The sequence below is a fragment of the Ornithorhynchus anatinus genome, chromosome 7, assembly GCF_004115215.2.
Source record: "Ornithorhynchus anatinus isolate Pmale09 chromosome 7, mOrnAna1.pri.v4, whole genome shotgun sequence".
NCBI classification, from domain to species: Eukaryota; Metazoa; Chordata; class Mammalia; order Monotremata; family Ornithorhynchidae; genus Ornithorhynchus; species Ornithorhynchus anatinus.
Genome location: NC_041734.1, coordinates 77,503,247 through 77,530,170, shown reverse-complemented (window position 1 = coordinate 77,530,170; position 26,924 = coordinate 77,503,247). Strand labels below are relative to the sequence as shown.

The following is a 26,924-nucleotide window of genomic DNA, read 5'->3' as shown; positions in this document are numbered from 1 at the left end:
AACCCGGAGTTACCCCGTTTTACAGATGAGGTAACTGAGGCACAGAGAAGTGAAGCGATTTGCCCAATGTCACACAGAATCAGGAGGCGGAGCCAGGATTAAAACCCACATCCTCTGACTCGCAGACCTGTGCCCTTTCTACTATGCACTGCTGCTTCTCCATGCATTCAAAGGTGAACTTCACCGTCAGTGCGGCCTTCTTTGAACAAAAAGGACATATAGATAGATAGAACGATAGATAGACAGATATTCACACATATATTTCCTTTTTATACACATATGCATACGACGTATGTGTACACATACACACCTATTCATATATATGTACACCTGCATTTTATATATTCAATATACACTGAACACAAAGGAATGTGAGCCCCACGTGGTACAGGGACCGATCTGATTAACTTGCATCTACCCCAGTGTTTAGATTAGTGCTTGACACAAAGTAAGCGCTGAACAAATATCATTAAAAAGGATATATCTATGTATACATATATATATATATCTATATGTATATATCTATATGTATATAGATATATGTATATAGATATATATATTTCTGTCTGTCCTGTGCTGTCGAGTCGTGTCCGAACCACAGCGACGCCCCAGGCACATCTCTCCCAGAACGCCCCACTTCCATTTGCAATCATTCCGGTAGCAGATCCATAGAGTTTTCTTGGGCAAAATCTAGAAGCGGTTGACCATCGCCTCCTTCCGCACGGTAAACGAGTCTCCGCTCTCAACTCTCACCCCCGGCACTGCTTCCCAGGACTGGGGAGTTTTGGCTTGTAGCCGATGGCCTGCCCCTTGCCAGCCGCTGCCCAAGCTGGGAATGGAACGGACGGGCCTCCGCTCCACTCTCCCTCCCACAGTCGTGAATGATAGAGGACTGGAAACTCTCCAGGTGCGACCCTGAGAGGGTTGATAGATATATAGATATACCCTTTTAAAAATAGCACTTGTTCACCGCTTACAATGTGACTTCTATATACATATTCATAGAAGGCACATAGTAAGCACTTCAAATATATCTACTCAAAGAAGCCACCACTGATGACGAAGTTCATCTAAATATTATATTACACTATATAGCGTATTTGTAAATGGACTAAGGGGAGTTTTTACACACTCACATAGTGTCGACTTGAGGTAGGGTAGAGGCTGGAAGGACCGAGATGGGCAGAAATCCTGCTGCTTCCTGCACGGTAGGAAATGGGTCAGGAAAAGGAGATGAGACAGTGAGAGAGAGAGAGAGGGAGGGCTGGGTAGGGGGTGGCCCTAAGGGGAGGGCATGAGCCTCTGGAAAAGAAAATGTCCTAACCAAGCCTGGATCTGGGCAGGGGGCACCTGATTCTGCCACTGTGTCCCCGCCTGATGCCTCCAGCTGGTGGTGGGGACAATCAATCAATCAGTGGTATTTAATAACGTTGGTATTTGTTAAGCGCTTACTATGTGCCGAGAACTGCTCTAAGCTCTGGGGTAGATACAAGGCAATCAGGTTGTCCCATATAGGGCTCACAGACTTCATCCCCATTTTACAGATGAGGGAACTGAGGCACAGAGAAGTTAAGTGACTCGCCCAAGGTCACACAGCTGACAAGGGGCAGAGTGGGGATTCGAACCCATGACCTGTGACTCCCAAGCCCGGGCCCTTTCCACTGAGCCACGCTGCTTCTCTTTACTGAGCGTACCGCGTGCAGAACAATTTACTAAATGCTTTGGAAAGTGCGAAGGAGTCGAGAGACATCTTTCCTGCCCACGAGGACCTCTCGGTCTAGAGGGAGAGGCAGGCATTAAACTGAATTACAGAAAATGGCAGAGTGTAATGAATAATAATAGTAATGATAGTATTTAAGCGCTTACTATGTGCCAAGCACTGTTCTAAGTGCTGGGGTAGATACAAGGTAATCAGGTTGTCCCCCGTGGGGCTCAAAGTCTTCACCCCCATTTTCCAGATGAGGTAACAGAGGCACAGAGAAGTTAAGTGGCTTGCCTGAAGTCCCACAGGAGACAGGTGGCGGAGGCGGGATTAGAACCCACAACCTCTGACTCCCAAGCCAGGGCTCTTTCCACTAAGCCACGCTAGTCCTGAGGGACTGGAGTGTACTAAGGACTTAGCAGGGTGCTCGGCACACAGTAAGCAGTGGAGAAATACCATTGATCGATTGCAGAGAATCAAAGGTTGTAAGCTCCTAGTGCAGGAATGTGTTTACCAACTCTGTTGTGCTTTAATAATGTTGGTATTTGTTAAGCGCTTACTATGTGCAGAGCACTGTTCTAAGCGCTGGGGGAGATACAGGGGAATCAGGGCGTCCCGCGTGAGGCTCACAGTTAATCCCCATTTTACAGATGAGGTCACTGAGGCACAGAGAAGTGAAGTGACTCGCCCACAGTCACACAGCTGACGAGTGGCAGAGCCGGGAGTCGAACCCACGACCTCTGACTCCAAAGCCCGTGCTCTTTCCACTGAGCCAGGCTGCTTCCCCGCGCTTTACTCTCCCAAGTGCTTAGCACAGTGCTCTGCACACAGTAAGTGCTCAAGAAATACAACTGATTGACTGATCGATCAAGGAAGGGGTACAGACTCAAACGGGTAGGCGGTGCCTATGGGAGGAGGAACTGGTGAGGAAACGAGGGTTTAGTCAAGGGAGACTTTTTGGAAGAGGTGATTTTAGGAGGGCTTTGAAGGTGGGGAGAGTGGTGGTCTGTTAAATCTGAAGTGGGGGAGGGCCTGCCAAGCTACAGGGAGGGTGTGGACAGGCGGACTTTACTGAGGTAGTTGAGATCGAGGTACAGCGAGTCGGTCGTGGTCACCGGATTGCAGTGGGAGAGTAGTAGAGTCGGGTAGGAAGGGGAGAGGTGATTTGAGTATCTCAATCCTCCTCGATGGCTAGGAGTTTCATTCTGGTCTAAAGATGGATGGGAAAGCACTGGAGGTTTGGAGGGAGATGTGGACCGAACGGTTTTTAGAAAAATGATCCGGGAAGCAGACTGGAGCGGTGAGGCACTGGAGGCGGGGAGGTCAACGAAGAGGTCTGTGAAACAGAGGAGAAGGAATACGCTACTTGGTTGAACCAGCAGGGCAGCAGTTCAGATGGAGAGAAAGGGGAAGGCTCTAGAGATGGTACGAAGGGCGAACGGAAAGGATCTGGGAAACGAATGAATACGTAGGCTGGAAGAGGGAGAAGAGTCGGTGAAAATGCCGAGGTTACGGGCTTGTGAGACAGCTCATAGATCGTGAGCCCCTTGAAGGACAGGGTCATACCTGATTACCACTTGAATACTTTTTTCCAGGGCTTAGAACTGCACACGGAAAGTGCTTAACAGATACTGTTACGGCTGGTGTTGTCTACAGTCGTGCCAAAGTTGGAGGGAGGAGGAGGTTTGGGCAGGAAGTTGAGGAGCTCTGTTTTGAACGTGTTGTTTGAAGTGGCAGTAGGACATCCAAGTAGAGATGTCCTGAAGGTAGGAATAATAACGTTGGTATCTGTTAAGCGCTTACTATGTGCAGAGCACTGTTCCGAGCGCTGGGGTAGACACAGGGGAATCAGGTTGTCCCACGTGGGGCTCACAGTCTTCATCCCCGTTTTACAGATGAGGGAACTGAGGCACGGAGAGGTTGAGTGACTCGCCCACGGTCACACAGCTGACAAGCGGCGGAGCCGGGATCCGAACCCATGACCTCTGACTCCAAAGCCCGTGCTCTTTCCACTGGGCCACGCTGCTTAAGAAGAGCCACGCTGTTTATGGGTGATTTGGGAGATATCTTGTATCCTTGTACCTTGTATCTACTCCAGCGCTTAGAAAAGTGCTTGGCACATAGTAAGCGCTTAACGCATGCCAACGTTATCATTATTATCATATCTGCACCGAGATGGCTGTTGAAGTCGTGGGCGCGAATGAGTTCTCTGAGGGAGTGGTTGTAGATGGAGATTAGCAGGGGAATCAAGAATTTAGCCTGAGCAGTTAGAGGGTGGGAGGCAGAGGAGGAGCCAGAGAAAGTGATTAGGAAGGGATGCTCTGCCCATAGTAGGTGCTCAATAAATACTATTGAATGAATGAATGAATGGCCAAAGAGACAAGAGGGAGTAGCAGCAGAGGACCGTGAAGCTGAGGTTGGATAACGTTTCCAGGAGGAGGGGGTGGTCCGTAGTGTCGAAGGCAGCTGAGTGGTCAAGGAGGATTAGGTTGGCATAGAGGCTATTGGATTTGGCATGGAGAAGGGCACCGGTGACCTTTGAGAAGACAGTTTCTGTGAAGTGAAGGGGGCAGAAGTCCGACTGGAGGGGATCGGAGAGAGAACTGGAGGGAAAGAAGTGGAGGCGGCGGATGTAAACAATTTGCTTGAGAATTTGGGAGAGGAAAGGTAGGAGGGAGATGGGGGGATAACTGGAGGGAGCCGTGGGATCGAGGGAGGGCTTTTTGAGGTAAGGGAGATTTGGACTTCTTTAAAATCATCGGGGTTGGAGTCTCACTGGAGAGTAAACTGTTGAAGATGGTGGCCAGGGAGGGAAGAAGAGAGGAGGCAAGAACCCTCCCCGGGGCGCGGGTCCGTCCATGCGGCCGGCCCAGCCACTTCCCCGAGTTCCAGCCCTCTGCGTCTAACTCTTGGTAGTTGGGGATACCCCTTTTTTATGGTATTTGTTGAGCGCTGACTACGAGGCAGGCCCTGTACTCGGTATTTGGATGGATACAAGCTGATCGGGTTGGACACAGTCCCCGTCCCACGTGGGGGCTCGCAATCTTAATCCCCCTTTTCCAGTTGAGATAACAGGGACCCGGAGAAGTGAAGTGACTTCCCCGAGGTCACCCAGCAGACAAGTGGTGGAGCCGGGATTAGAACCCAGCTCCCTCTGACTCTCAGGGCCACGCTCTAGCCACTGGACCACTCTGATTTGCCCTGGCCAAAGGGGAGGAGCCCACGACTGTAGGGGGTGGTAGGGGATTAACCCAGGGTGAGTCGGATAAAAGGATAAAAGGGTTTAGGCCCGTGGGGCCTAGGGTAAACTGCTAAAGCTGTGCTATTATTACCCCTGCAGGAAGCCTGTCCTTAAACCCTCTCCCCACTCCTCTCTTCCCTGACCCTCTAGAGGTGGTCTTTATCTATTAGCATCACCGGAAAGACCCTGAGTTCTAATCCCAGCTCTGCCGCTTGTCTGCTGTGTGACCTCAGGCGAGTCACTTCACTTCTCTGGCCCTCAGTTCCTTCATCTGGAAAACGGGGTTTAAGACTGTGAGGCTCATCTCATGTGGGATAGGGACTATAGTCTGATCTGCTTGCACCCATCCCAGGGTTTAGTACAGTGACTGGCACATAGTAAGTGCTTAACAAATCCCATTATTATCATTATTATTATTATTAATCAATCAATCGGTCACGTGGCACCGGCCTGGCCTAGAGGACTGGTGGCCATCCAAGCCCAGGGGTCACTGGATGCCCCGAGGGAGAGGTGCAGCGGATTGAGTTCAGAGTGACCGTGACCCCGGGGAGGGGGTGGGGGGGAGAGGATGGAGGGAAAAGGGGCGGGGGACCTCTCTCACCTCGTCAGAAGGTAACTGGAAGGAATGAGGCCTGCACGGGTGCCCCGGTCCGAGGCCTTCCTCGCCTGCCACCAGAGGACATCGTTCTGGTCCACGATCTGCAGGACATCGCCCCGGCGGAAGGGCAGGCCGGCGTCCGCGCAGGGGATGGCCGGGTCCTGCTGGGGCCGGTAGTCCGTCATGGCCCGCACGTACAGCTGGAGAGGGAAGAGGATCCCACCCCCGCTTAGGAGAAGCCTCACTCGAGGGCTTCGGGATCGGGGGGACTGGGGGAGCCTGGGGGGTGCTTCCGAAGGAGAACGGGGCCGGCTGGATTAGAGATCCACCGGACCTGTCTCTTGCCACGTAACCTAAGTGGCTTCCAGACTTCCTTCCCTCTCTTCCTCCCTCCTTTCCTCCCTTCCTTCTGCCAATGGAATTGAACGTCCCCCGTTCATCAGCAATGCACCGTCCCGTCCATCGGGACTGACCATCCCCTGGCCTCCTCCAAGAGGCCTTCCCCGACTGACCCCTCCTCTCTCCTTCTCCCGCTCCCTTCTGCGTCGTCCTGACTTGCTCCCTTCATTCATCTCCGCTCCCAGCCCCGCAGCACTTATGTCCCTATCCGTCATTAATCGATCGCTCTTAATGTCTGTCTCCCCTTCTAGACTGCAAGCTCGTTGCGGGCGGGGAATGCGCCTGTTATATTGTACTCTCTCAAGCACTTAGTACAGTGTTCTGCCTACAGGAAGAGCTCAACAAATACAATTGACTGACCGGCTGACCATCTCCCTCCCATTGGGTGTGAGCACCACCCCCACCCATCGGGAACCTACTGTCTGCTGTCCACTGGGACTGACCTTCCCCCAGCCATGGGAAAGACCATGCCCACCCAGCCCATCAGCTCCGCTCCCTCCCATTTCCCAACAGCTTCTCTGCCACTCGAAGGGAGCTAAAGGGTCTGAGGGAAGAAGAACAGAGGCAGGCGGTGGGCTCAACTCTATCCCCAACCCAGCCCCCCTCGCCCCACCTCGGGTTCCTAATCCCATCCCTTCCCCCCAACCCCGCTGACCCCCCAGCTCCATCCCCAAGACTCTGGCCCCACCCCAAGCACCCCCGGCCCATATAATCCCTCCCCACCCCTCGAGACTGTAAACTCATTGTGGGCAGGGAATGAGTCTGTTATATCGTTCTATTGGACTCTCCCAAGAGTTTAGTACCACGCTCTATACAGAGAAGACGCTCACTAAAGACGACGGACTGACTGCCCGACACCCCCAGCCCCACCCCAGGCATGCCACCAAATGATAATAATAATAACCTTGGCATTTGTTACGTGCTTACTATTGGCAGGCACTGTAGTAATAACAGTTCATAATATTTATGGTATTCGTTAGCTCTTACTATATGCCAAGCACTGTTCTAAGCGCCAGGGTAGATACAAGGTCATCAGGTTGGATCCCTGTCCCACATTAATCCCCATTTTACAGACGAAGGAACTGAGGCACAGAGAAGTTAAGTGACTCGCCCAAGGTCACACAGCAGGCAAGTGGCGGGGCCGGGATTCGAACCCCTGACTACGGGTAGCCTCGTCCTCTAGGCTGTAAGCTTGCCGTGAGCAGGGAATGTGCCTGTTATATTATTATATTGCATGGCATAATGGATAGAGCCCAGGCCTAGGAGTCAGAAGTTCATAGGTTCTAATCCCGGCTCCGCCACTTGTCTGCTGGGTGACCTTGGGCAAGTCACATAACTTCGCCGTGACTCAGTTCCCTCATCAGAGAAGCAGTGGGGCTCAGTGGAAAGAGCCCGGGCTTGGGCGTCGGGGATCATGGGTTCGAATCCCGGCTCTGCCACTTGTCAGCTGTGTGACTGTGGGCGAGTCACTTCACTTCTCTGGGCCTCAGTTACTTCATCTGTAAAATGGGGATGAAGACTGTGAGCCTCACGTGGGACAACCTGATGACCCTGTATCTGCCCCAGCGCTTAGAACAGGGCTCGGCACGTAGTAAGCGCTTAACAAATGCCAACATTATTATTATTATTATTATTATTATCAGTAAAATGGGGATTGAGGCTGTGTGCCCCACGTGGAACAAAGGACTGTGTCCGACGCGATTTGCTGGTATCCACCTCAGTGCTTAGTACAGTGCCTGGCACATAGTAAGCGCTTAACAAATACCATAATTGTTATTATTATATTATACTCTCCAAACAGTTCAGTGCTCTGCGCACAGTAAGTGCTCAATAAATGCAACTGACTGACTGAACTGGGCCATATTCTCACCGGGCTCATCAGTAACAATTCTGATCCTGACTCTACCACCTGGGGAGAGGAGGAGGAGGGCGGATGGGCTTTAGACTGACCGGCACCCGGTCGGGGCCCAGCTGGGTGGGCCAGGGAAGCGTGTCCCCGGCAGGCGGAAACCCGTCTGGACCTCAGGCGGGCCCATCTTACCGCTGTCTGGTCGTTAACGGGACGGTCGGAAACCGGAACCACTTTGAACGTGACGATGCCCCGTGACAAAGCCTAGTATATTCCAAGGGAAAAAAATGGGGTTAGACTGGGGGCGGGCGGATGGGTGGGAGGATTGAGTGATCGAGCAGTAAGCTCGCCGTGGGTTGCGAATGTGTCTGTTTATTGTTCTGTTGTACTCTCCCGACCTCTTGGTACCGTGCTCTGCATGCAGCAAGCGCTCCATAAATATGATCGAATGACTAACATCCCAGGGCCACCGGCCTCCAAAAGTCACAACCTGCAGTATCAATCAGTCAATCAATCAGTGGTATTTACTGAAGTCTTACTGCGGACACAGCACTGTACTAAGCACTGTGTAGCATTTGTTACGCATTTACTATATGCCAGGCACTGTTCTAACTGCTGGGGTAGGTACGAACTAATCGGATTGGACACAGTCCCTGTCTGACGGAGGGCTCAAAGTCTTTATTCCCATTTTCCAGATGAGGGCACCGAGGCACGAAGAAGTGAAATGACTTGCCCAAGGTCACACAGCAAACCAGCGGAAGTACAATACAACAGAATTAGCAGACGCTAACGAAGAGCTGCCGGTCAAGAGAGGTCTCCCGCGGGCCAAGACCACAGAAGGAAGCACTGGCCTGTGGTCATTCATCGCCCCGCGGAAGGCGGCCGACTCTCCCTGATCAAATCGCCCGGAAGGGAGGGGAATCTACCAGGTCTGGTGCGGGCAGGGCTCTACCACTCCTGAGGGGATCGAATCTCGTGCCCCGGGCTCTCTCCACTAGGCCGCGTGATTGATCTCAGGGCACTACGTGGACCCCGCTGTTGTGAAAGAGTTGTCCCACCCCTCCTTGCCCCTTCGTGACCCAGCACCGGAGTGATGTGCCGAGAATAGAGGGGCCCCGAGGGGCCACAGGGAAATCTGGCCTTATTGACCCCACTCTCGAAGTCGCGGTGCGGAAGGGTACCAGAATGTGGATGATTTGCTCTGGGTCCAGTCCTGCCACTGAGACTCCGTTCACTTCCACCAGCTTATCTCCAGCGTGTAACAACCCTATGGACACATGAGATGTCATCGTCATCATCATCATCATCATCATGGTACTTGTTAAGTGCTTACTATGCACTGAACCATGTACTAAGCTCTGGGGTATATACAAAATAATCAAGTCAGATACAACCTTTGTCCCATGTGGGGCTCACAGTTAATTAGGAGGGAGAACAGGGATTGAATCCCCATTTTACAGAGAAGGAAACTGAGGCACAGAGAAATGAAGTGACTTGCCCAAGGCCACACAATAAGCGAGGGGCGGAGCCGGGATTAGAATTGCAGCGCTCTGACTCCCAGGCCCACGTGGTCTTTCTCTTGGGCTACGCTGCTTGAGGGAAAAAGCAGTTTACTCAGGGTCAGGGAGGAAGAAGGCAGAGATTCAAGGTAACGTGGAAGGAAAGTCAGCTTAATTCCCAAGTGAATTTCCTGGAAGTTTCACCAGAACCCTGTTGGCCTTCCCCACCAGCCCCCATCCCTGACCCAGTCTCTTCCACTTTGGGGCTCAGAGTTCAACCTGGTGTCTCTGCTGGGAGAAAGTAGCCTGCTTTCTTGGGCCCACAAGTCCACACCTCAATTTTCACCTCTCGTTCTGGATTCTGGTGAAGCCTTCCCCGGCACCTCTGCCCACTCACGGACCTCCACCGGAGCCCTGCAGCTCTCTCTTCTCCACCGCCAAAGGACAGGCTCGTCCTGCACTAAACATTGAGCTCAGTAGCTTCAACCTGACACTTAGGACTCAGTAAAGGGGGCTTAAAGCCTCTCCCATCCACAGAGCACAATAGGCTGAAGAGACAAGAATCCCGAGGAAACATTAACGTGAGGGAGACATAAACTCCAGGGGACATCATAAACTCTGAGGAGACATGAACTCTGGAGAGATATGAACCCTGAGAAGACAAGAACCTTAAGGAGACACGAACCCTGAGGAGATATGAACCATGAGGAGACAAGAACCCTGAGGAGGCAAGAACCCTGAGGAGAGATAATAATAATGTTGCTATTTGTTAAGCGCTTACTGTGTGCAGAGCACTGTTCTATGCGCTGGGGGAGATACAGGGTCATCAGGTTGTCCCACGGGAGGCTCACAGTCTTCATCCCCATTTTACAGATGAGGGAACTGAGGCACAGAGAAGTGAAGTGACTTGCCCACAGTCACACAGCTGACAAGTGGCAGAGCCGGGATGCGGACCCATGACCTCTGACTCCCAAGCCCGGGCTCTTTCCACTGAGCCACGAGATATAATAATAATAATGTTGGTATTTGTTAAGCGCTTACTATGTGCCGAGCACTGTTCTAAGCGCTGGGATAGACATGGGGAATCAGCTTGTCCCACGTGGGGCTCACAGTCTTAATCCCCATTTTACAGATGAGGGAACTGAGGCACAGAGAAGTGAAGTGACTTGCCCACATTCACACAGCTGACAAGTGGCAGAGCTGGGATTCGAACTCATGAGCCCTGACTCCAAAGCCCATGCTCTTTCGGAGACATGAACCCTGAGAAGACAAGGACCATGAGGAGGAAAGAACCCCAAGGACGCAGGAACCCAAAGGAGGCACGAACCCCAAAGAGACATGAGCTCCAAGGAGACAAGAACTCTGAGGAGTCATGATCCCTGATGAGACACGCGAACCCTGAGGAGACATGAACCCCCAACGAGACGTGAATGTTGAGGAGAAATGAATCTTGAGGAGAAATGATCCCTGAGGAAGAGCCCAAAGAACTTCCTTTTCCTTAGAGAAAAGTTATCTTCCGCAGCTCCAACTCACCGCTTCGGTCTGCCAGTCCTCCCAGGATAACCCTGGCAATCACAACGTCTCCAGTCACTTCGTGTCTCTTGATAGTGGCACCCTGACAACAGAGAGTCACAGAACACGCCGCTTACTCTTTGGATCCTTTTGGAGGCAGGGCAGGGTTCTCAGACAGAGGGGAGATGAAACAATCATTCAATCGATCCATAGTGTTAACCGAGCACCCGTCGGGTCCAGATCACCCTCCTGGAAGGTTGCGGGAATACCACAGGAGAAAGACAAGGTTCCTGCCCACGTAGGATCTTATAGTCTCATGGGAGAGGAGGCAAAATGGCCTTCTCCCCTCTAGTCTGTAAACTCGCTGTGGGCAGGGAATATGACTGTTCGCTGTTGCACTGTGCTCTCCCGAGCCCCCAGACGGTAAGTACAGTAGTACAGTGCTCCACACATAATAAGCGCTTAAGAGAAATGATTGAATAATGAAAGGTGTTACAGTATCGTGAGGCCTGCAGCAGCTGTAAATATCCATCATGACAAGTGGAAACGCCAGACGGGTCTCCCTTCTCATGCTCTGCCCCAGAATTCTGCTCTAGCAGGACCCCTGCCATCACCGTGGGGGTGATGGTGATGGCGTCTCCTCCCGTCACGTCAGGCTAAAATGGGATCTGGGAAGGGCCGATAGGAGGTGAGCCGCATTACCGTCCCACCTGACACGGGGTATCAGGTAGAACACCCACCGTGGCCAGCGGCTGCAGCCCGATGAACCGACCCCATTATCGTTATCATTATCCTGCTGTCGAGTTGTTTCTCAGTCACGGCGACTCTATGGATCTGTTTTCTCCAGAACACCCTATCTTCTGCCATAATCCGTAACCTCGCTGACGGTTCTTCCGTTATGGCTGTTATGGTTTCTATCCACCTAGCTGCTGGTCTGCCTCTTTCCCGTTTTCCCTGGACTTCACCTAGCATTTGTGTCTTCTCCAGAGAATGAGTCCTCCTGTTGATGCGTCCAAAATCTGCTAATCTAAGTCGAGTCATTTGACCTTCCAAAGACCACATTGGCTTAAGTTGCTCCGAAACCCATCTGTTCGTTTCTCGGGGGCGGCCTATGGTATTCACAGAAGCCTTCTCCGGCACCACATTTCAAAAGAATCGACGTTCTTTCAAACCTGCTTTTTCACTGTCCGACTTTTGGATCCATACATTGTCACTGGAAACACCATACAACTGACAATTTGTATTTTTGTGGCATTTTTCATGATTTTTTTCCACGCTCTTCATAGCAAAACTCCAACGTCCTTACAACTACTTCTCCAGAGTGTAAACTTGTCTCTAGACTGTCGACAGGGCATGTGCCTATTCATTGTTGTATTTCACTCTCCCAAGTGCTTAGTACAGTGCTCCACTGTATGCGCACACTAAGTATGACTGACTGACTGACCGACTTTGACGTCATCTCACATTCTACCCGGACGGGGTGAGATAAACGCTCCCTGACAAAACAGCAGTCCGGACAAAACACTTAGGGGAAACTAAGTCAGCTAGATCCTCTAAGTAAAACCATTTTTATTGTTATTGCCATTATTATCGCTTACTAAGTGCTGTTCTAAGCACTGGGGTAGATACAAGTTAATCAAGTTGGACACAGTCCTCGTCTCCCATGAGGCTCGCAGTCTAAGTAGGAGGGAGAACAGGTAACGAATCCCCATTTTGCAGGTGAGGGAACTGAGGAACAGAGACGTAAAGTGACTCGCCTAAGGTCACGTAGCAAGCAATCGGCAGAGTCGAGATTAGAACCCAGGTTCATACTCTTTCCGCTAGGCCATTCTGCTTCTCTAGGTAGGTCATTTTTATCTGGTAGGTGACGGGGTTGAAAGCATAAACAAAAGCCAGGGAAATATTTCACCAGTATTAATAGTATTCCCCTCAAATGGAAAGGCGACGATCCAATACCCAACACCTAATTGACCAGTTACCGGAACTAAGGCTAGTTTGGAAGATTAGGAGGCAAGTGGCTTTGTCTTGTCTTGTCTGATGCCCAGACCAACTGGATAAACACTTGTCCAGCCCCAGAAATTTCTGGTGTTGGCAACTAGCCTCAGGTCCAATGAGTATGCATCATTTATTATCATCGCTTAGTATTGATTATTAGTTAGCATTTAATGTCATCAGTGATGTACAGATCTCCTTAAATATCTTTGCTGAGTAAATGAGAAGCAGCGTGGCTTAGTGGAAGGAGCCCGGGCTTGGGAGTCAGAAGTCACGGATTCTAATCCCGACTCCGCCGCTTGTCAGCTGTGTGACTTTGGGCAAGTCACTTCACTTCTTGGTGTCTCAGTGACCTCATCTGTAAAATGGGGATTAAGTCTGTGAGCTTCACGTGGGACAACCTAAATAGCCTTTATCTACCCCAGCCCTTAGAACAGTGGTCGGCACATTGTAAGCGTTTAACAAATACCAACATTATTATTATTATTACTATTATTAAGTGCAGGTCTGTCGAAACAAACACTTGATTAGAGATTCCTGAACGGCAGGCTTGGAGCCGCAAAGGCCCAAGCCACAGAGGTCGGCTCCTTGAGTGGGTCCTATTTATTTTTGGTCCTGGAAAATTCACAATCCTGTGCCGTTTCTCTCAGTATCAGTTTTCAGTGGATTGCTCCCATTAGTCCAATTGGATGGGCCGGGTGGGAAGTAACGGATCTTCCAATCAGTCCGGGGTGGTCAGTCTTAACTGGGAAGCAGCAGGCCCTGTGGATAGAGCACAGGCCTGGGAAATGAAGGAACTGAGTTCTAATCCTGACTTCACACTTGTCCGCTGGGTGACCTTGGGCGGGTGACTTAACTTCTCTGGGCCTCATTGACCTCGGAACGATTACAGATGGAGAGCGGGACGTTCCTGGAGAGATGAGTCCGTGGTGTCGCTATGGTTCGGAAACCACTCGACGGCATAGGACAAGACAAAACGGGGATTAAGACCAGGAGCCCCACGTGGGACAGGGACTGGGTCCAAGTTGATCAGGTGGTATCTACCCCAGCGCTTAGAACAGTACTTGAAACCTAGTAAGCGCTTCACAATGCCATCATTATTTTTATTATTAACATTCAATAGCGTGGGATGGGGACCTTGGATAGCCAACCGCTTAGGATAAGCAGCCGTAGCAGCCAGTAGCACGGGAGGCCAGTGGGGGAGGGAGGCAGCTGCACTGATCAGTAGAACGGGGGGAGTGGGCAGAGCTCACCAGCGGCTGCTTGTTTTTCACCAAGCAGACGATCCTCATGGCGTCCTCATCCTCGGGGAGATTGTCCGGCAGCGGTGGGAGGACTGGTTCAAAGTCTTCTAGAGCCACCGAATCGTGGGCTGTGAGCAAAGCCTGGAACCAGAGGGCAAGAAGCAAACCGGAGTCACCTCTAGCCCGGAAACGGGGCAGCCTGAATCAGGCCCGAGGCCCTTGGACTTTCACGCTCCTTCCTGTCGATCACTGGCCTTTATCGGGCGCTTGCTGTGTGCAGAGCACTGTACTAAGTGCTCGGAAGAATCCGATACGATAATAATTATGGTATTTGTTAATCACTTACTACATACCAGGGACTATATACTGAGCGCTGGGGTAGATACGAGGTGAACAGGTTGGACGCGGTCCCTGTCCCACGTTGGGCTCGCGGTCTTAATCCCCATTTTTTTCAGATCCCAGGCTCCCCGCTGTGAGACCGGCCCGAGATACGTCCACAGTTGCCCGACCAGAGTGAGCCAAACCGACTCCATTTTGGGGAGGCCCTCCACCTCCTGCTTTCTGGAAATTGTCATATGCTCTTAGCTGTTAGGTATGGGGAAATATTTTATACAATGAAGGACGTGTTGTTAGTGGGAAGAAGGCCACAGTTAGTAGATACGGCTCGAGGTGGCACTTAAAGACTGAACATCTCACCCACGTTCCCCGAAACCTTTCCCACCCTGCCATTTCCATGAAATGTTTATATGTAAAATAAAAAAAAAAATGGTGGTATTTGTTAAGCCCTTACTGTGTGCAAAGCACTGTTCTAAACACTGGGGGACACAAGGTGATCGGGTTGTCCCATGTGGGGCTCACAGTTTTAATCCCCATTTTACAGATGAGGTAACTGAGGCACCGAGAAGTTAAGTGACTTGCCCACAGCCACACAGCTGACAAGTGGCATAGCTGGGATGTAGATTAGGATCCCTGCGGAAGAAGTTCGATATTCTGCGTTAGAGGCAGATAATCTTTTTCTAAACATGGCGGCGATATAGTTTGCTCACCGGGTTGGTCAGGGGAATATTTACGCCCCGCTTCCACTTCCACACCCTCTCCACTGCATAAAAGCCACGTGCACCGGGGCTAACTGCTGCTCCTTGCAACCCAGGGGGGAGGCTAGGACGGCCCGGATTGTGCTCGGCCCACCCGGGGATGCCCGGGCCGAGGCTCCGTAGAGGACCTGCCGAGTAAAAGGGTTCCAGGACCTATCCATCTGAGACACTGAGACACTGAGACACTGAGCGAGACATTGAGTCCCTACGGGACGTGATACCTTTCGTTCGAGGTTTGGGTATGTAATAACTTGGCCAGTGGGAACGCTGGGAGATGCAATACCTTCTGTTCGAGGTTCGGGTATGTTCTGCGCACTGGATCCATAGCTTTCTCGTATGTTTATATATTTTAAAGCTTTAGCTTTTCATAGGTTTACGTACTAAAGCCGTAGCTTTTCATAGGTTTACGCGTTCGAGCCATAGTTTTCATCGCCAAACTCAGCGAATCTGTTCGTTCCATTCTTCCGCGCCTGGATCTAAGTGCCCACGGACAGACACCCCTCCTTCAGGGTGCGTCACCTGCCCTCATTGATTTACAATCTAGAGGGGTAGGTAGCCAATAATATCAAGAAATAATTTTCGATATATAAGGTACAGATATGAACATGAGCACTGTGGGACTGAGGGTGGGGCGAATACCAAATAGGCAAAGGTCACAGAGCCAAGTGCCTAGATAAACGGAAGGGAGAGGAAACTGGGGAAAAGAGGCCTTAATCAGGGTAGGCTTCTTAGAGGAGACGTGATCGTTGGTAGTCACAGGAGAGGTTGTCCTAAATGTTTCTGAGAGACAGGTTCCTCGCTTCCCAGATGGCCGTTGGAGTCCAGGGGGTCGGGACGAAGGATACGTGCACTGTACAGTGCGGGGATGATTTAACCAGTGGCATGCTGCAGAGGGCTGGAAACTCCTGACCCCCGACCCGGACCCTCCCCGTGGACACCCCATTCTCCCGATACATGAGAGCCTTGAGGTACAGAGATGACGCTGCCGATGACGGGAACATCGTATCTATCACAGTGACAATCAACGCCACCTGGGCCCGTGAAACTAGAGTTGGGCCCATTTCCCGGGCCCCGGCCGTGGCTCAGACACCGCGATTCAAGTGAGAGAGATCTGTCCTAAAGCCAGCGGGATGCGTCCTTCAGCTGTGCTAGGAGCAACGGGGATGGTCTGCACGGAGCCATCCACACTCTCTCATCCGGCCCCCTCGTGTCCAGCGGCCCCCACGGCGAGACGGCCGGTAGGGAGAACGGGAGCAGTCTGTGCTCACGGAACTGGATATCTCGGACACCTCCACGGCGGCAGACCCCACTGGGCCCTCACCCGTCTGGCAAACCGTCGTTCCCTGGGACACTCAGGTTGGCTTAGTGACCGTCAGGGGAAAATCCAGGGGAAAAGCAAATTCATCTCTGGATACGCTCTCGTCATCCTCATCATCATCAGCATCGCCTGGCCTAGTGGATAGAGCCCGGGACTGGGAGTCAGAAGGTCCTGGGTTCTAATCCCGGCTCCGCTACTTCTCTGCTGCGTGACCTCCAGCGAGTCACTTCACTTCTCTGGGCCTCACTTACCTCATCTGTAAAATGGGGATTAAGACTGTGAACCCATGCGGGACAGGGACTGCGTCCAACCCAGTTTGCTTACATCCTCCCCAGAGATTAGTACAGTGCCTGCCCCGTAGTAAGCATTTAACAAATACCACAGTTATCATCATTAATTATAATCATCATCCTAGCCACCACCGTCATCATCATTCCCAGCCGAATAAACCGACTGTACTCTAAGATCGCAACGCTGTATTTTATTTGCAAGTCTCCTGCCTAAACCAGAGTCTCCTGGGGCTTTAGGGCAGTACTCTGCACACAGCAGGTGCTCAGGGAGCACTGGCGATTAACCGATGGATAAATCGATGGAAAGGGCCAGGACCTACCCCGACGTGAGGTGTGCGGAGGAGGCTGCTCAGCTCGCGGGTGTCATCGGTCTGCTTGCCCGTGCGCAGTAACTCCGCCACCTGGGCAAGGGAGACGCCAGGTTTCAGAACCGAGCCACTCACGGGTCCTTGCTTTCCCCGGCCCCCGACGCGGGGCAGACCTTCCCTCCGACTCCAACCTTCCAGTTCATAGGCTAAAAGGCCCGGGTTCCCTTCCCCGAGCTCCCGGGGAGCGTTTTTTCACTGGGGCTCTCGATTCAGACACTTGAGAAGCAGCGTGGTCTAGTGGATAGAGCGCAGGCCTGGGAGCCAGGAATCTGGGTTCTAATCCCGGCTCTGCCAATTACCCACTGTGTGACCTTGGGCCAGTCGCTTCACTTCTCTGGGCCTCAGTTACCTCATCTGTAAAATGGGGGTGGAGACTGGGGGCCCTATGTGGGTCAGGGACTGTGTCTATCCTGCTTATCTTGTATCCATCCCCGAGTTTAGTACAGTGCCTGGCACGCAGTAAGTGCTTAACAAATACCACAATTATTAATATTATTAATATTCTCTGGACTTCAATTTCCTCATCTGTAAAATGGGAATTGTTGGGTAGGGGTTTTCTCTATCTGTTGCCGAACTGTACTCTCCAACCGCGTGGTACAGTGCTCTGCACACAGTAAACGCTCAATAAATACGATTGAATGAATGAATGGACGATTCAGTGCCTTTTCTCTCTCCCCCTTAGACAGTGAACCCCACCTGGGAAAGGGACTGTGTCTGACCTGATTATCTTGTATCCAGCCCATGTATAGTGGGAACCTACCCCACGTACAGCAGTGTTGGGCACAGAGTATGCGCTCGACAAGGGCCACAGTTATTATTGCTAATGAGGCACGATGGAAAGAGCAGGAGACTGAAAGCCAGAAGACCCAGATTCTAGTTCCCGGCTCTCTCACGGGCCCGCTGTGTGACCTTGGACACGCTACTGAACTTCTCTGGGTCTCGGTTTCCTCAACTGTAAACTGAGGGTAGCGATCCCTGCGTCTCCCTGCTTCAGAGGGGTTTTTGGTGAGGATCAGAGGAGATACCTGATGTGAAACTGTTGTGAAAAAGTAAATAGTCTGTACTGGCTACTCTCCTCGGCACTCCTCCTCCTCCTCCCCTGATCCCGCCGTCCCCCACCGCTACGGCTCCGAGGTCCCTCGGCCCCTCCAGGCCCCTCCACCTTGCCCGGCCCCAGATCCCCCTTCCCCCACCCCCCGCTACCGCTTGGCCCAGGGCCGTCCCCCCAGATCGGCCCCGCTTACCTCACCCGACAGAGCCTGGGCCTGGGGCTCGGCCGGAGCGGGCCTGGTCTGGGAGTATTTCCGGAGACGGTCGTGAACCTGGAGACGGGAGAGGGCTTGGTGCCGGCACCCGGCAGCGCTGAAGCAATCGGCCCTTCATTCATTCATTCATTCATTCATTCATTCATTCATTCATTCATTTCATTCGATCTTATTTGAGCGCTTACTGTGTGCAGAGCACGGTACTGAGCGCTTGGAAAGCCCGATACAGCAAATAAAGAGAGACGCTCCCTGCTCACAACGGGCTCACAGTCTACAGAAGCGGGGGAACAGATATCGGTAATAATAATAATAATAATAATAATGTTGGTATTTGTTAAGCGCTTGCAATGTGCAAAGCACTGTTCTGAGCACTGGGGGGATGCAAGGTGATCAGGTTGACCCATGGGGGGCTCACAGTTTGAATCCCCATTCGACAGATGAGGGAACTGAGGCCCAGAGAAGTGAAGTGACTTGCCCAAAGTCACACAGCTGGCAAGCGGCGGAGACAGGATTAGAACCTGTGACCTCTGACTCCCAAACCCGGGCTCTTTCCACTGAGCCATGCTGCTTCAAGTAAACAGGCATCAATATAAATAAATAGAATTACAGATATATACATATAATAATAATAGTTATGGTTATTTGCTAAATGCTCACTATGTGCCAAGCACTGTTCTAAGCGGGGTAGATTACGAGAAGCAGCTTGGCTTAGTGGAAGGAGCACGGGCTTGGGAGTCAGAGGTCGCGGGTTCTAATCCCGGCTACGGCGCTTGTCAGCTGTGTGACTTTGGGCAAGTCACTTCACTTCTCTGGGCCTCGGTGACCCCAGTGTGGCTCAGTGGAAAGAGCCCGGGCTTGGGAGTCAGAGGTCATGGGTTCGAATCCCGGCTCCGCCACTTGTCAGCTGTGTGACTGCGGGCGAGTCGCTTCACTTCTCAGTGCCTCAGTTACCTCATCTGGAAAATGGGGATGAAGACCGTGAGCCCCACGTGGGACAACCTGATTCCCCTGTGTCTACCCCAGCGCTCAGAACAGTGCTCTGCACATAGTAAGCGCTTAACAAATGCCAACATTATTATTATTAAAATGGGGACGAAGACTGTGAACCCCACGCGGGATAACCCGATAACCTTGTCTCTACCTCAGCGCTTAGAACAGTGCTCGGCACATAGTAAGCGCTTAACAAATACCATTATTATTTATTCTTATTACAAGGTAATCAGGTTGTCCCACCTGGAGCTCACAGTCTTAATCCCCATCTGAGTTCCCAGATGAGGGGAACTGAGGCATAGAGAAGTTAAGTGGTTTGTCCAAGGTCACAGAGCAGACAAGTGCCAGAGGCGGGATCAGAACCCACGTCTTCTGACTCCCAAACCCACGCTCTTGCCACTAAGCCCCGCTACGTAAGTGCCGTGGGGCGGGGAGAGAGGGGAAGAGTAAAGGGGGACGTGGAAGGGAGCGGGTCCTTTTATCAATCGTTCAATCACTGGTACGTATTGAGCGTTTACTGCACGCAGAGCGCTGGACTAAGCGCTTGGGAGAGTCCAACTGGAGCCCCATTTTGAGTCCAATCCGAGGCGGTAGACATAGCCCCTGCCGTCAGGGTGCTACCGGTTTAGAGGGCTCGAAGGCCGCGGGAGGGAAAGGCTAATGCTCTGCCAGACCCGGGAGCCTTCGACCAGCTCCCGCTGGCCCGTGGAGCCTGACGAATGCCCGACGGGGGTTGCCGGCCCCTTGACCTTGCCCCGAAGCCCCCCTTTGCCTCCTCTCCCCCTCCTCTCCCTGTCCCCCGACTCGCTCCCTTTGCTCTAGTCCCCTCTCCCCGCCCCGCGCCCCTCGTGCACGCATGTACATATCTACAATTCTCTTTATATTGATGCCTGTTTTTGTTTTTCATGTCTGTCTCCCCTCTTCTAGGCTGTAAGCCCGGTGTGGCCAGAGATCGTCTCTCTTTATTGCTGAATTATACTTTCCAAGCCCTCAGTACAGTGCTTTGCACACAGTGAGCGCTCAATAAATTCGATCGGATGAATGATTGAATGAGGTCTGTCCCTCCCTGCTTCCGGGGGCGGGGGCTGGGCGGGAGAGCGGGGTTAAACACCTTCAACTCCAGGCTCACAACTCCAGGTTGTTTCCCACCCCCCATCCTTCACATCTCTCACTCCTTCTCTAAAACTATCCTGCATCAAGAATCACTGCGGTATTTGTTCAGCATCACTGGGTGCCAAGCACCGTTCTAAGCGCTAGGATAGGCATAAGGTCATCAGATCAAACAGCCTCTGGCCCACATGGCGCTCGGTCTAAAGGGAAGGACCACAGGTACTCAGTCCCCATTTTCCAGGTGAGAAGCGACGAGGTCCCGTGGAAAGACCCCCGGCCTGAGAGTCAGAAGGACCTGGGTTCTAATCCCGGCTCTGCCGCTTGTCTGTCGCGTGACCTTGACAAGTCACTTCGCTTCTTTGCGCCTCAGTTAATTCATCAGCCAAATGGGGATTAAGACTCTGAGCCCCACGAGGGACAGGGATAACTACGTCCAACCTGATTAGCTTGTATCTACCCCATGCTCAGTACGGTGCCCGGCCCATAATAAGCGCTTACCAAATACCGTATTTTTTTTTAAAAAGAGGAGAGAAATGACTTACCCGAGGTCAAAAAACATGGAAAGTCTTGCTGAGAGGCAGGGGACTGGCGGAGTGAACTCTGAGGACCGCTTCTATCCGGACTAGCGATGATGTTGGTATTCGTTAAGCGCTCACTATGTGCCGAGCACTGTTCTGAGCGCTGGGGTAGACACAGGGGAATCAGGATGTCCCACGTGGGGCTCACGGTCTTCATCCCCATTTTACAGATGAGGGAACTGAGGCCCAGAGAAGTGAAGCGACTTGCCCACGGTCACACAGCCGACAAGTGGCGGAGTGGGATTCGAACTCATGAGCCCTGACTCCAAAGGCCGTGCCCTTTCCACTGAGCCACGCTGCTTCTCCAGCGTGTGTGACTAGTTTGAGACTAGTAAGATCACAACATCAGATTTGAATTGAAAGCTTCCCTTCTCCCACCCAAGACAAGGTCTGTGAATACCTGCTCCAAGGGGTATAGCCTAGTCATTCCGAGGTCAGAAGATCTGTTCAGTTATTTACGGTATTTATTCAGCATTTATCAGGTGCCAAGCATGACGCTAAGTGCTGGGGTAGGCACGAGATAATCAGATCGGTCACGGTCCCACCCGGAGCTCACAGCCTAAGAGGGAGGGAGAGCGGGGCTCTTATCCCCACCTTACAGATGAGGAAACTGAGTCCCAGAGAGACTAAGGGACTTGCCTAAGGTCACACAGCAGGCTGGAGGCAGATCTGCGACCCGAAGCAGGGAGCTGCTGCCCAGATCATAATAATAATTATTATTATGGTATTTGTTAAGCATTTACCATGTGCCAGGCACCGTACTAAGCGCTGGGATGGAAACAAGCAAATCGGGTTGGATACAGAGAAGGAGCGTGGCTCAGTGGAAAGAGCCCGGGCTTGGGAGTCAGAGGTCATGGGTTCTCATCCCGGCTTCACCGCTTGTCGGCTGTGTGACTTTGGGCAAGTCGCTTTACTTCTCTGGGCCTCAGTGACCTCATCTGTAAAATGGGGATGAAGTCTGTGAGCCCCATGAGGGACAACCTGATCACCTTGTATCTCCCCAGTGCTTAGAACGGTGCTCTGCACATAGTGAGCGCTTAACAAATACCAGTATTATTATGAGGCTCTCAATCCCCATTTTACACATGAGGTCACTGAGGCCCAGAGGTGAAGTGACTTGCCCAAGGTCACACAGTAGACAAGTGGTGCAGCTGCCTTGCAGACCCAGGCTCTATGCACTGTGCCATGGATTATTTTTCTACAGAACAGCTCAGACCTTGTCTCGCCACTCTTCAAGAACCTCCAGTGGTTGCCCGTCTTGTCTTGTCTTACCCTGTTGAGTCATCCCTGACCTATCGAGATCCCACGGACACGTCTCTCCCCGAAGGCCCCCCCTCCATCTGCAATCGTTCTGCTAGTGGATCCCCGGAGTTTTCTTGGGACAAATCGGGAAGTGGTTGACCAACGCCTTCCTCCGCGCGGTAGAGTCGAGGTTCCGCCCTCGATTCCCTCCCGGGCCGCCGCCGCCCGGCACGGGGGCGTTTTGGCTCGTAGCCGACGGCCCGCCCCTCGCTAGCCACTGGCCAAGCTCGGGATGGCACGGCCAGGCCTCCGCTTCCCTCTCCCTCCCGTAGCCGAGACTGGTAGAGGACTGGAAACTCTCCAGGTGCCACCCTGAGAGGGGTGTTACCCATCTACCTGGGTGGCTCAGTGGAAAGAGCCCGGGCTTGGGAGTCCGAGGTCATGGGTTCTAATCCCAACTCCGCCACCTGTCAGCTGTGGGACTTTGGGCAAGTCACTTCACTTCTCTGAGCCTCAGTTACCTCATCTGTAAAATGGGAATGAAGACTGTGAGCCCCACGTGGGACAACCTGATCGTCACCTCGTATCCCCCCAGCGCTTAGAACAGTGCTTGGCACACAGTAAGCGCTTAACAAATGCCATCATCATTATTATTATTACCTTCACCTCAAACAGAAGCTCCTTCCCATCGGCTTAAAGAGATTCGATCAGCCCTATCCCCCTCACTCTCTGTTGCTGATCTACTACAGTCAAGCCGCGTACTTCACTCCTCTAACACCAACCTACTTCCCGTTCCCTGCTCTCATCTCTCTCACGGCTGAACGCCCATTCACCTCCTTCCACTGGCCTGAAACTCGCTCCCCCTTCAAATCCGACAGGCCACCGCTCTCCCCACCTTCCAAACCCTCCCAAACTCACATCTCCCCCAAAAGGTCTTCCTCGACGAGCCCCTCATTCCCCCATCCTGTCCCGCCACCCTCTGCGTCACCTAACTAAGTGGATCGGTACCCCTTGAGCACTTTGATGCTCACACCCCACCACTCACCTCCGCCGTCCCTTCCCCGAGCACTTTTGTACCTATCTCTCGATTCTGCCCTCTAGACAGGAAGCTTCTTATGGGCAGGGAAAGTATCTACCAACTCTGTTGAATTATACTCTTTCCCAATGCCTAGTCCAGTGCTCTGCACACAGTAAGCACTCAATAAATGCTACTGATTTATTCTGCCCCTTCTCCTATCTCCTATTTACTTTAATGTCTGTCTACCCACCTAGATTCTCAACATTTTGAGGGCGGGGATGGTGCCTACCAACTGTATCGTGCTGTTCTCTTAGCCCATCGCTCTACACACCGTAACTGCTCAATACATAGCATTGATGGATTATAATAATAATAATGACGATGGCATTGGCTAAGTGCCTACTGTGTGCCGAGCACTCTTCCAAGCGCTGGGGTAGATACAAGGTTATCAGCTTGTCCCACGTAGGGTTCACAGCCTTAATCCCCATTTTCCAGATGAGGGAACTGAGGTGCAGAGAACTTTAATGCCTCACCCAAAGTCACACAGCCGACAAGTGGCAGTCGGGATTACGTCTGACTCCCGAGCCCGGGCTCTCTCCACTGAGCCTCACTGCTTTCCTGCAGCATATCATATCATTACCGTGGCATTTGTAAGTGCTTACTATGTGCCAAGCACTGAACTAATCACTGGGGTAGAATAAAGATAACAAGATTGGACACAGTCCCTGGCCCACCCAGAGCTCACAACCTACCCAGGAGGGAGTAGGATTTAATCCCCATTTTGCAGATGAGGGAACTGGGGCACAGAGATGTTAAGAAGTGACTTCCTTAAGGTCACACAGCAGACAAATGACAGAGCTGGGATTAGAACCCGGGTCCTCTAACTCCCAGGCCCTTGTGCTTTCCATTAGACCACACTGTTTCCCCTCCCCGGTAGCCTGATTGATGGATTCTACTCCCATGGACCCCTCTCAGGGTCGCACCTGGAGAGTTCCCAGTACTCTACCAGTCTCTACCAGTGTCGGCTGCGGGAGGGAGAGTCAAGCAGAGCCCCGTCCATTCCACCCCTAGCTTGGGCAGCGGTCAGCGAGCGGCAGGCCGTCGGCTACAAGGCAAAACTCCCCCGTGCCGGGCGGCGGTGGCCTGGGAGGGAGTCGAGGGCGGAGACTCCAGTTTATTGCGCAGAAGGAGGTGACGGTCAACCACTTCTGGATTTTTCCCAAGAAAACTCTCTGGATCCACTACCGGAACGATTTGCAGGCGGAGGTGGCCCCTTCTGGAAGAGATGCGTCCATGGCGTCGCTATGAGTCGGAGACGACTCGGCGGCACAAGACAAGACCGTCACGGAGCCGTTTCTATTCCGGGAGTCTTGGCCAGATTGGATCCCAGCCTCCGGCTGAGGGTGCCCAGGAGTAGGTGTCGGGGGAGGGTCCAACCCGGGGTTACCTGGACGAGGGCCCGCATCCAGGGGGCCTCCAGGAGGTGACAGAGCGCGCGGGTGCCCTCGGCGTCTCTGCCGGACATCAGCCGCAGCTCACGCACGAGGCGTCGCAGGACCTGAGCCGACCCTGGAGACGGCGGACGCAGAGAGCCGACAGGGAGTGGCGATGAGGCCCTGGTCGGGTGGCCCCCTCCCGCGGGCACCGGCTGACCCCCTTCGTCACCCCTCTGCTTCCCCTCCGACCCTCCGTTTCGGTCCTCCCCTGACCGCGTCTCTGCGGCTCGCCGGGCGGCCTCGAATCCTCAGCCAGCCTGAGGAGCGGCCTTCCGTAGAGCTCGCCCGACGAGTGGCCTTCAATTACTCCTGCCTGAGGAGCCGTCTTCCAAGGTGCCCGCCTGAGGAGAGGCCACGGCCCGCTTGAGGAGAGGCCATCCACAGTGCCCGCCTGAGGAGCTACCTTCAACCACGCTTGCCTGAGAAGCAGCCTCCAGGGTGCCCCCCCGTAGCGGGACATCTGCCTCCATGCCAAAATCCCAGCTCCCTCTCTCCTAGGGAACTATAATAATAATGATGGTATTTGTTAAGCGCTTACTGTGTGCAGAGCACTGTTCTAAGCGCCGGGGGCAGTTACAAGGTGATCAGGTTGTCCCACGTGGGGCTCATGGTCTTCATCCCCATTTTACAGATGAGTGAACTGGGACCCAGAGAAGTTAAGTGACTTGCCCAAAGTCACACAGCTGACAGGTGGCGGAGCCGGGATTAGAACCCATGATCTTCGACTCCTTAGCCCGGGCTCTTTTCACTAAACCACGAAATTATGCTTAGTCATTATCTTCCACAACCCTGACAGAGCAGCTACTGTGTGAACGCCAATCTCCTATGACGACCCGGCCCGCACACTTCGCCCCCCTAGTTGCCAACCTACTCCCCGTACCACGATCTCAACTATCTGGCCGCCGACCCCTCACCCACTTCCCGCCTCCGGCCTGGAACGCCCTCCCTCTTCGGATCCGACAGACAGTTCCTCTCCCCGGCCTTCAAAGACTTCCTGAAGGCATTCGATCATTCGTTCAATTGTATTTATTGAGCGCTTACTTTGTGCAAAACACTGTCCTAAGCACCTGGGAGAGTAAAATACAACAACAGACACATTCCCGGCCCACAGTGAGCACCTCCTCCAGAAGGCCTTCCCCGATTAAGCCCTCATTCCCCCTGCTCTCTCTCTCCTTTCTTTGTCGCTTGGATCTGTAACCTTTACTCACCCCACCCTCAGCCCCACGGCACTTACGTACCTCTCTGCAATTTATTTCAATGTTTCTCTCCCTCTAGACGGCAAGCTCCCCGTGGGCAGGGAATATATCATCCGGCTCTGTTGTACTGCACTCTCCCAAGTGCTTAGTACAGCGCTCTGCACACAGTACGTGCTTAATAAATACCACTGTTTGATCGACTGAGGGATTCGGACAACACGTACCATTCTCCTGGCTGGGTTCCGCAGGCGGCTCCAACGTGTCGTGGGTGCCGGGGGATCCCGTGCCGGACCCTTGTCCCTGGTGGATCATGTCCTCCGGCTCTGGCTCCGGGCGGGAATGTGCAACTGGGAAGTCTGGCGCTGTCGCTGGCTGCGGATTCATTCGTTCAATCGTATTTATTGACCGCGTACTACGTGCAGAGCACTGTACCTAGCGCTTGGAAAGTTCAATTCGGCAACAGACCAACAACGGGCTCACGCTTCAGGGTTCATTATCAGGTCGGCCACACTTGCCCCTCCCACCGCTTTGATCGGATTCAGAGGCAGGATGGTCTAATGGACAGAGAACAGGATTGGGATTCAGGAAATCTGGGTTCCGACCCCACCTCTAATAAGAAGAGTAACTGGTATGTGTTAAATGCTTAATATGTGCCAAGCTCTGAGGCGGATACAAGATAATCGGGGTGGTCCAGGCCCTGTCCCACCTGAGGCTCACAGCCCAAGTAGGAATGGGTAGTTAAACCCCATTTTACAGATCAGGAAATAATAATATTAGTATTTAAGCGCTTACTGTATGCCAGGCACTGTGCTAAGCACTGGAATCTGAGGCACAGAGAAGTAAAGTGACTTGACCAAGGTCACATAGCAGGCGCGTGTTGAAGCCGGGATCAGAGCCCAGGCTCTTTCCACGAGGCCACTAAA

At 52.6% G+C, this 26,924-nt stretch overlaps 1 protein-coding gene across 1 annotated transcript in view; it reads right to left on the bottom strand.

Moving 5' to 3' along the window:
- MPP4 (membrane palmitoylated protein 4) overlaps positions 1-26,313 on the bottom strand; it is a 53,055-nt gene extending 26,742 nt beyond the window's left edge. The window contains exons 1-10 of the mRNA XM_039912749.1: positions 26,226-26,313; positions 24,757-24,878; positions 18,351-18,428; positions 17,059-17,139; positions 14,046-14,177; positions 10,822-10,903; positions 8,971-9,056; positions 7,982-8,053; positions 5,545-5,741; positions 1,137-1,201 (exon numbers count right to left, since the gene is read on the bottom strand). Of these exons, the coding sequence (XP_039768683.1) occupies positions 1,137-1,201; positions 5,545-5,741; positions 7,982-8,053; positions 8,971-9,056; positions 10,822-10,903; positions 14,046-14,177; positions 17,059-17,139; positions 18,351-18,428; positions 24,757-24,878; positions 26,226-26,313 (1,003 nt within the window). The remainder of the gene's footprint in view (positions 1-1,136; positions 1,202-5,544; positions 5,742-7,981; positions 8,054-8,970; positions 9,057-10,821; positions 10,904-14,045; positions 14,178-17,058; positions 17,140-18,350; positions 18,429-24,756; positions 24,879-26,225) is intronic.
- Positions 26,314-26,924: the final 611 nt, after the last annotated feature.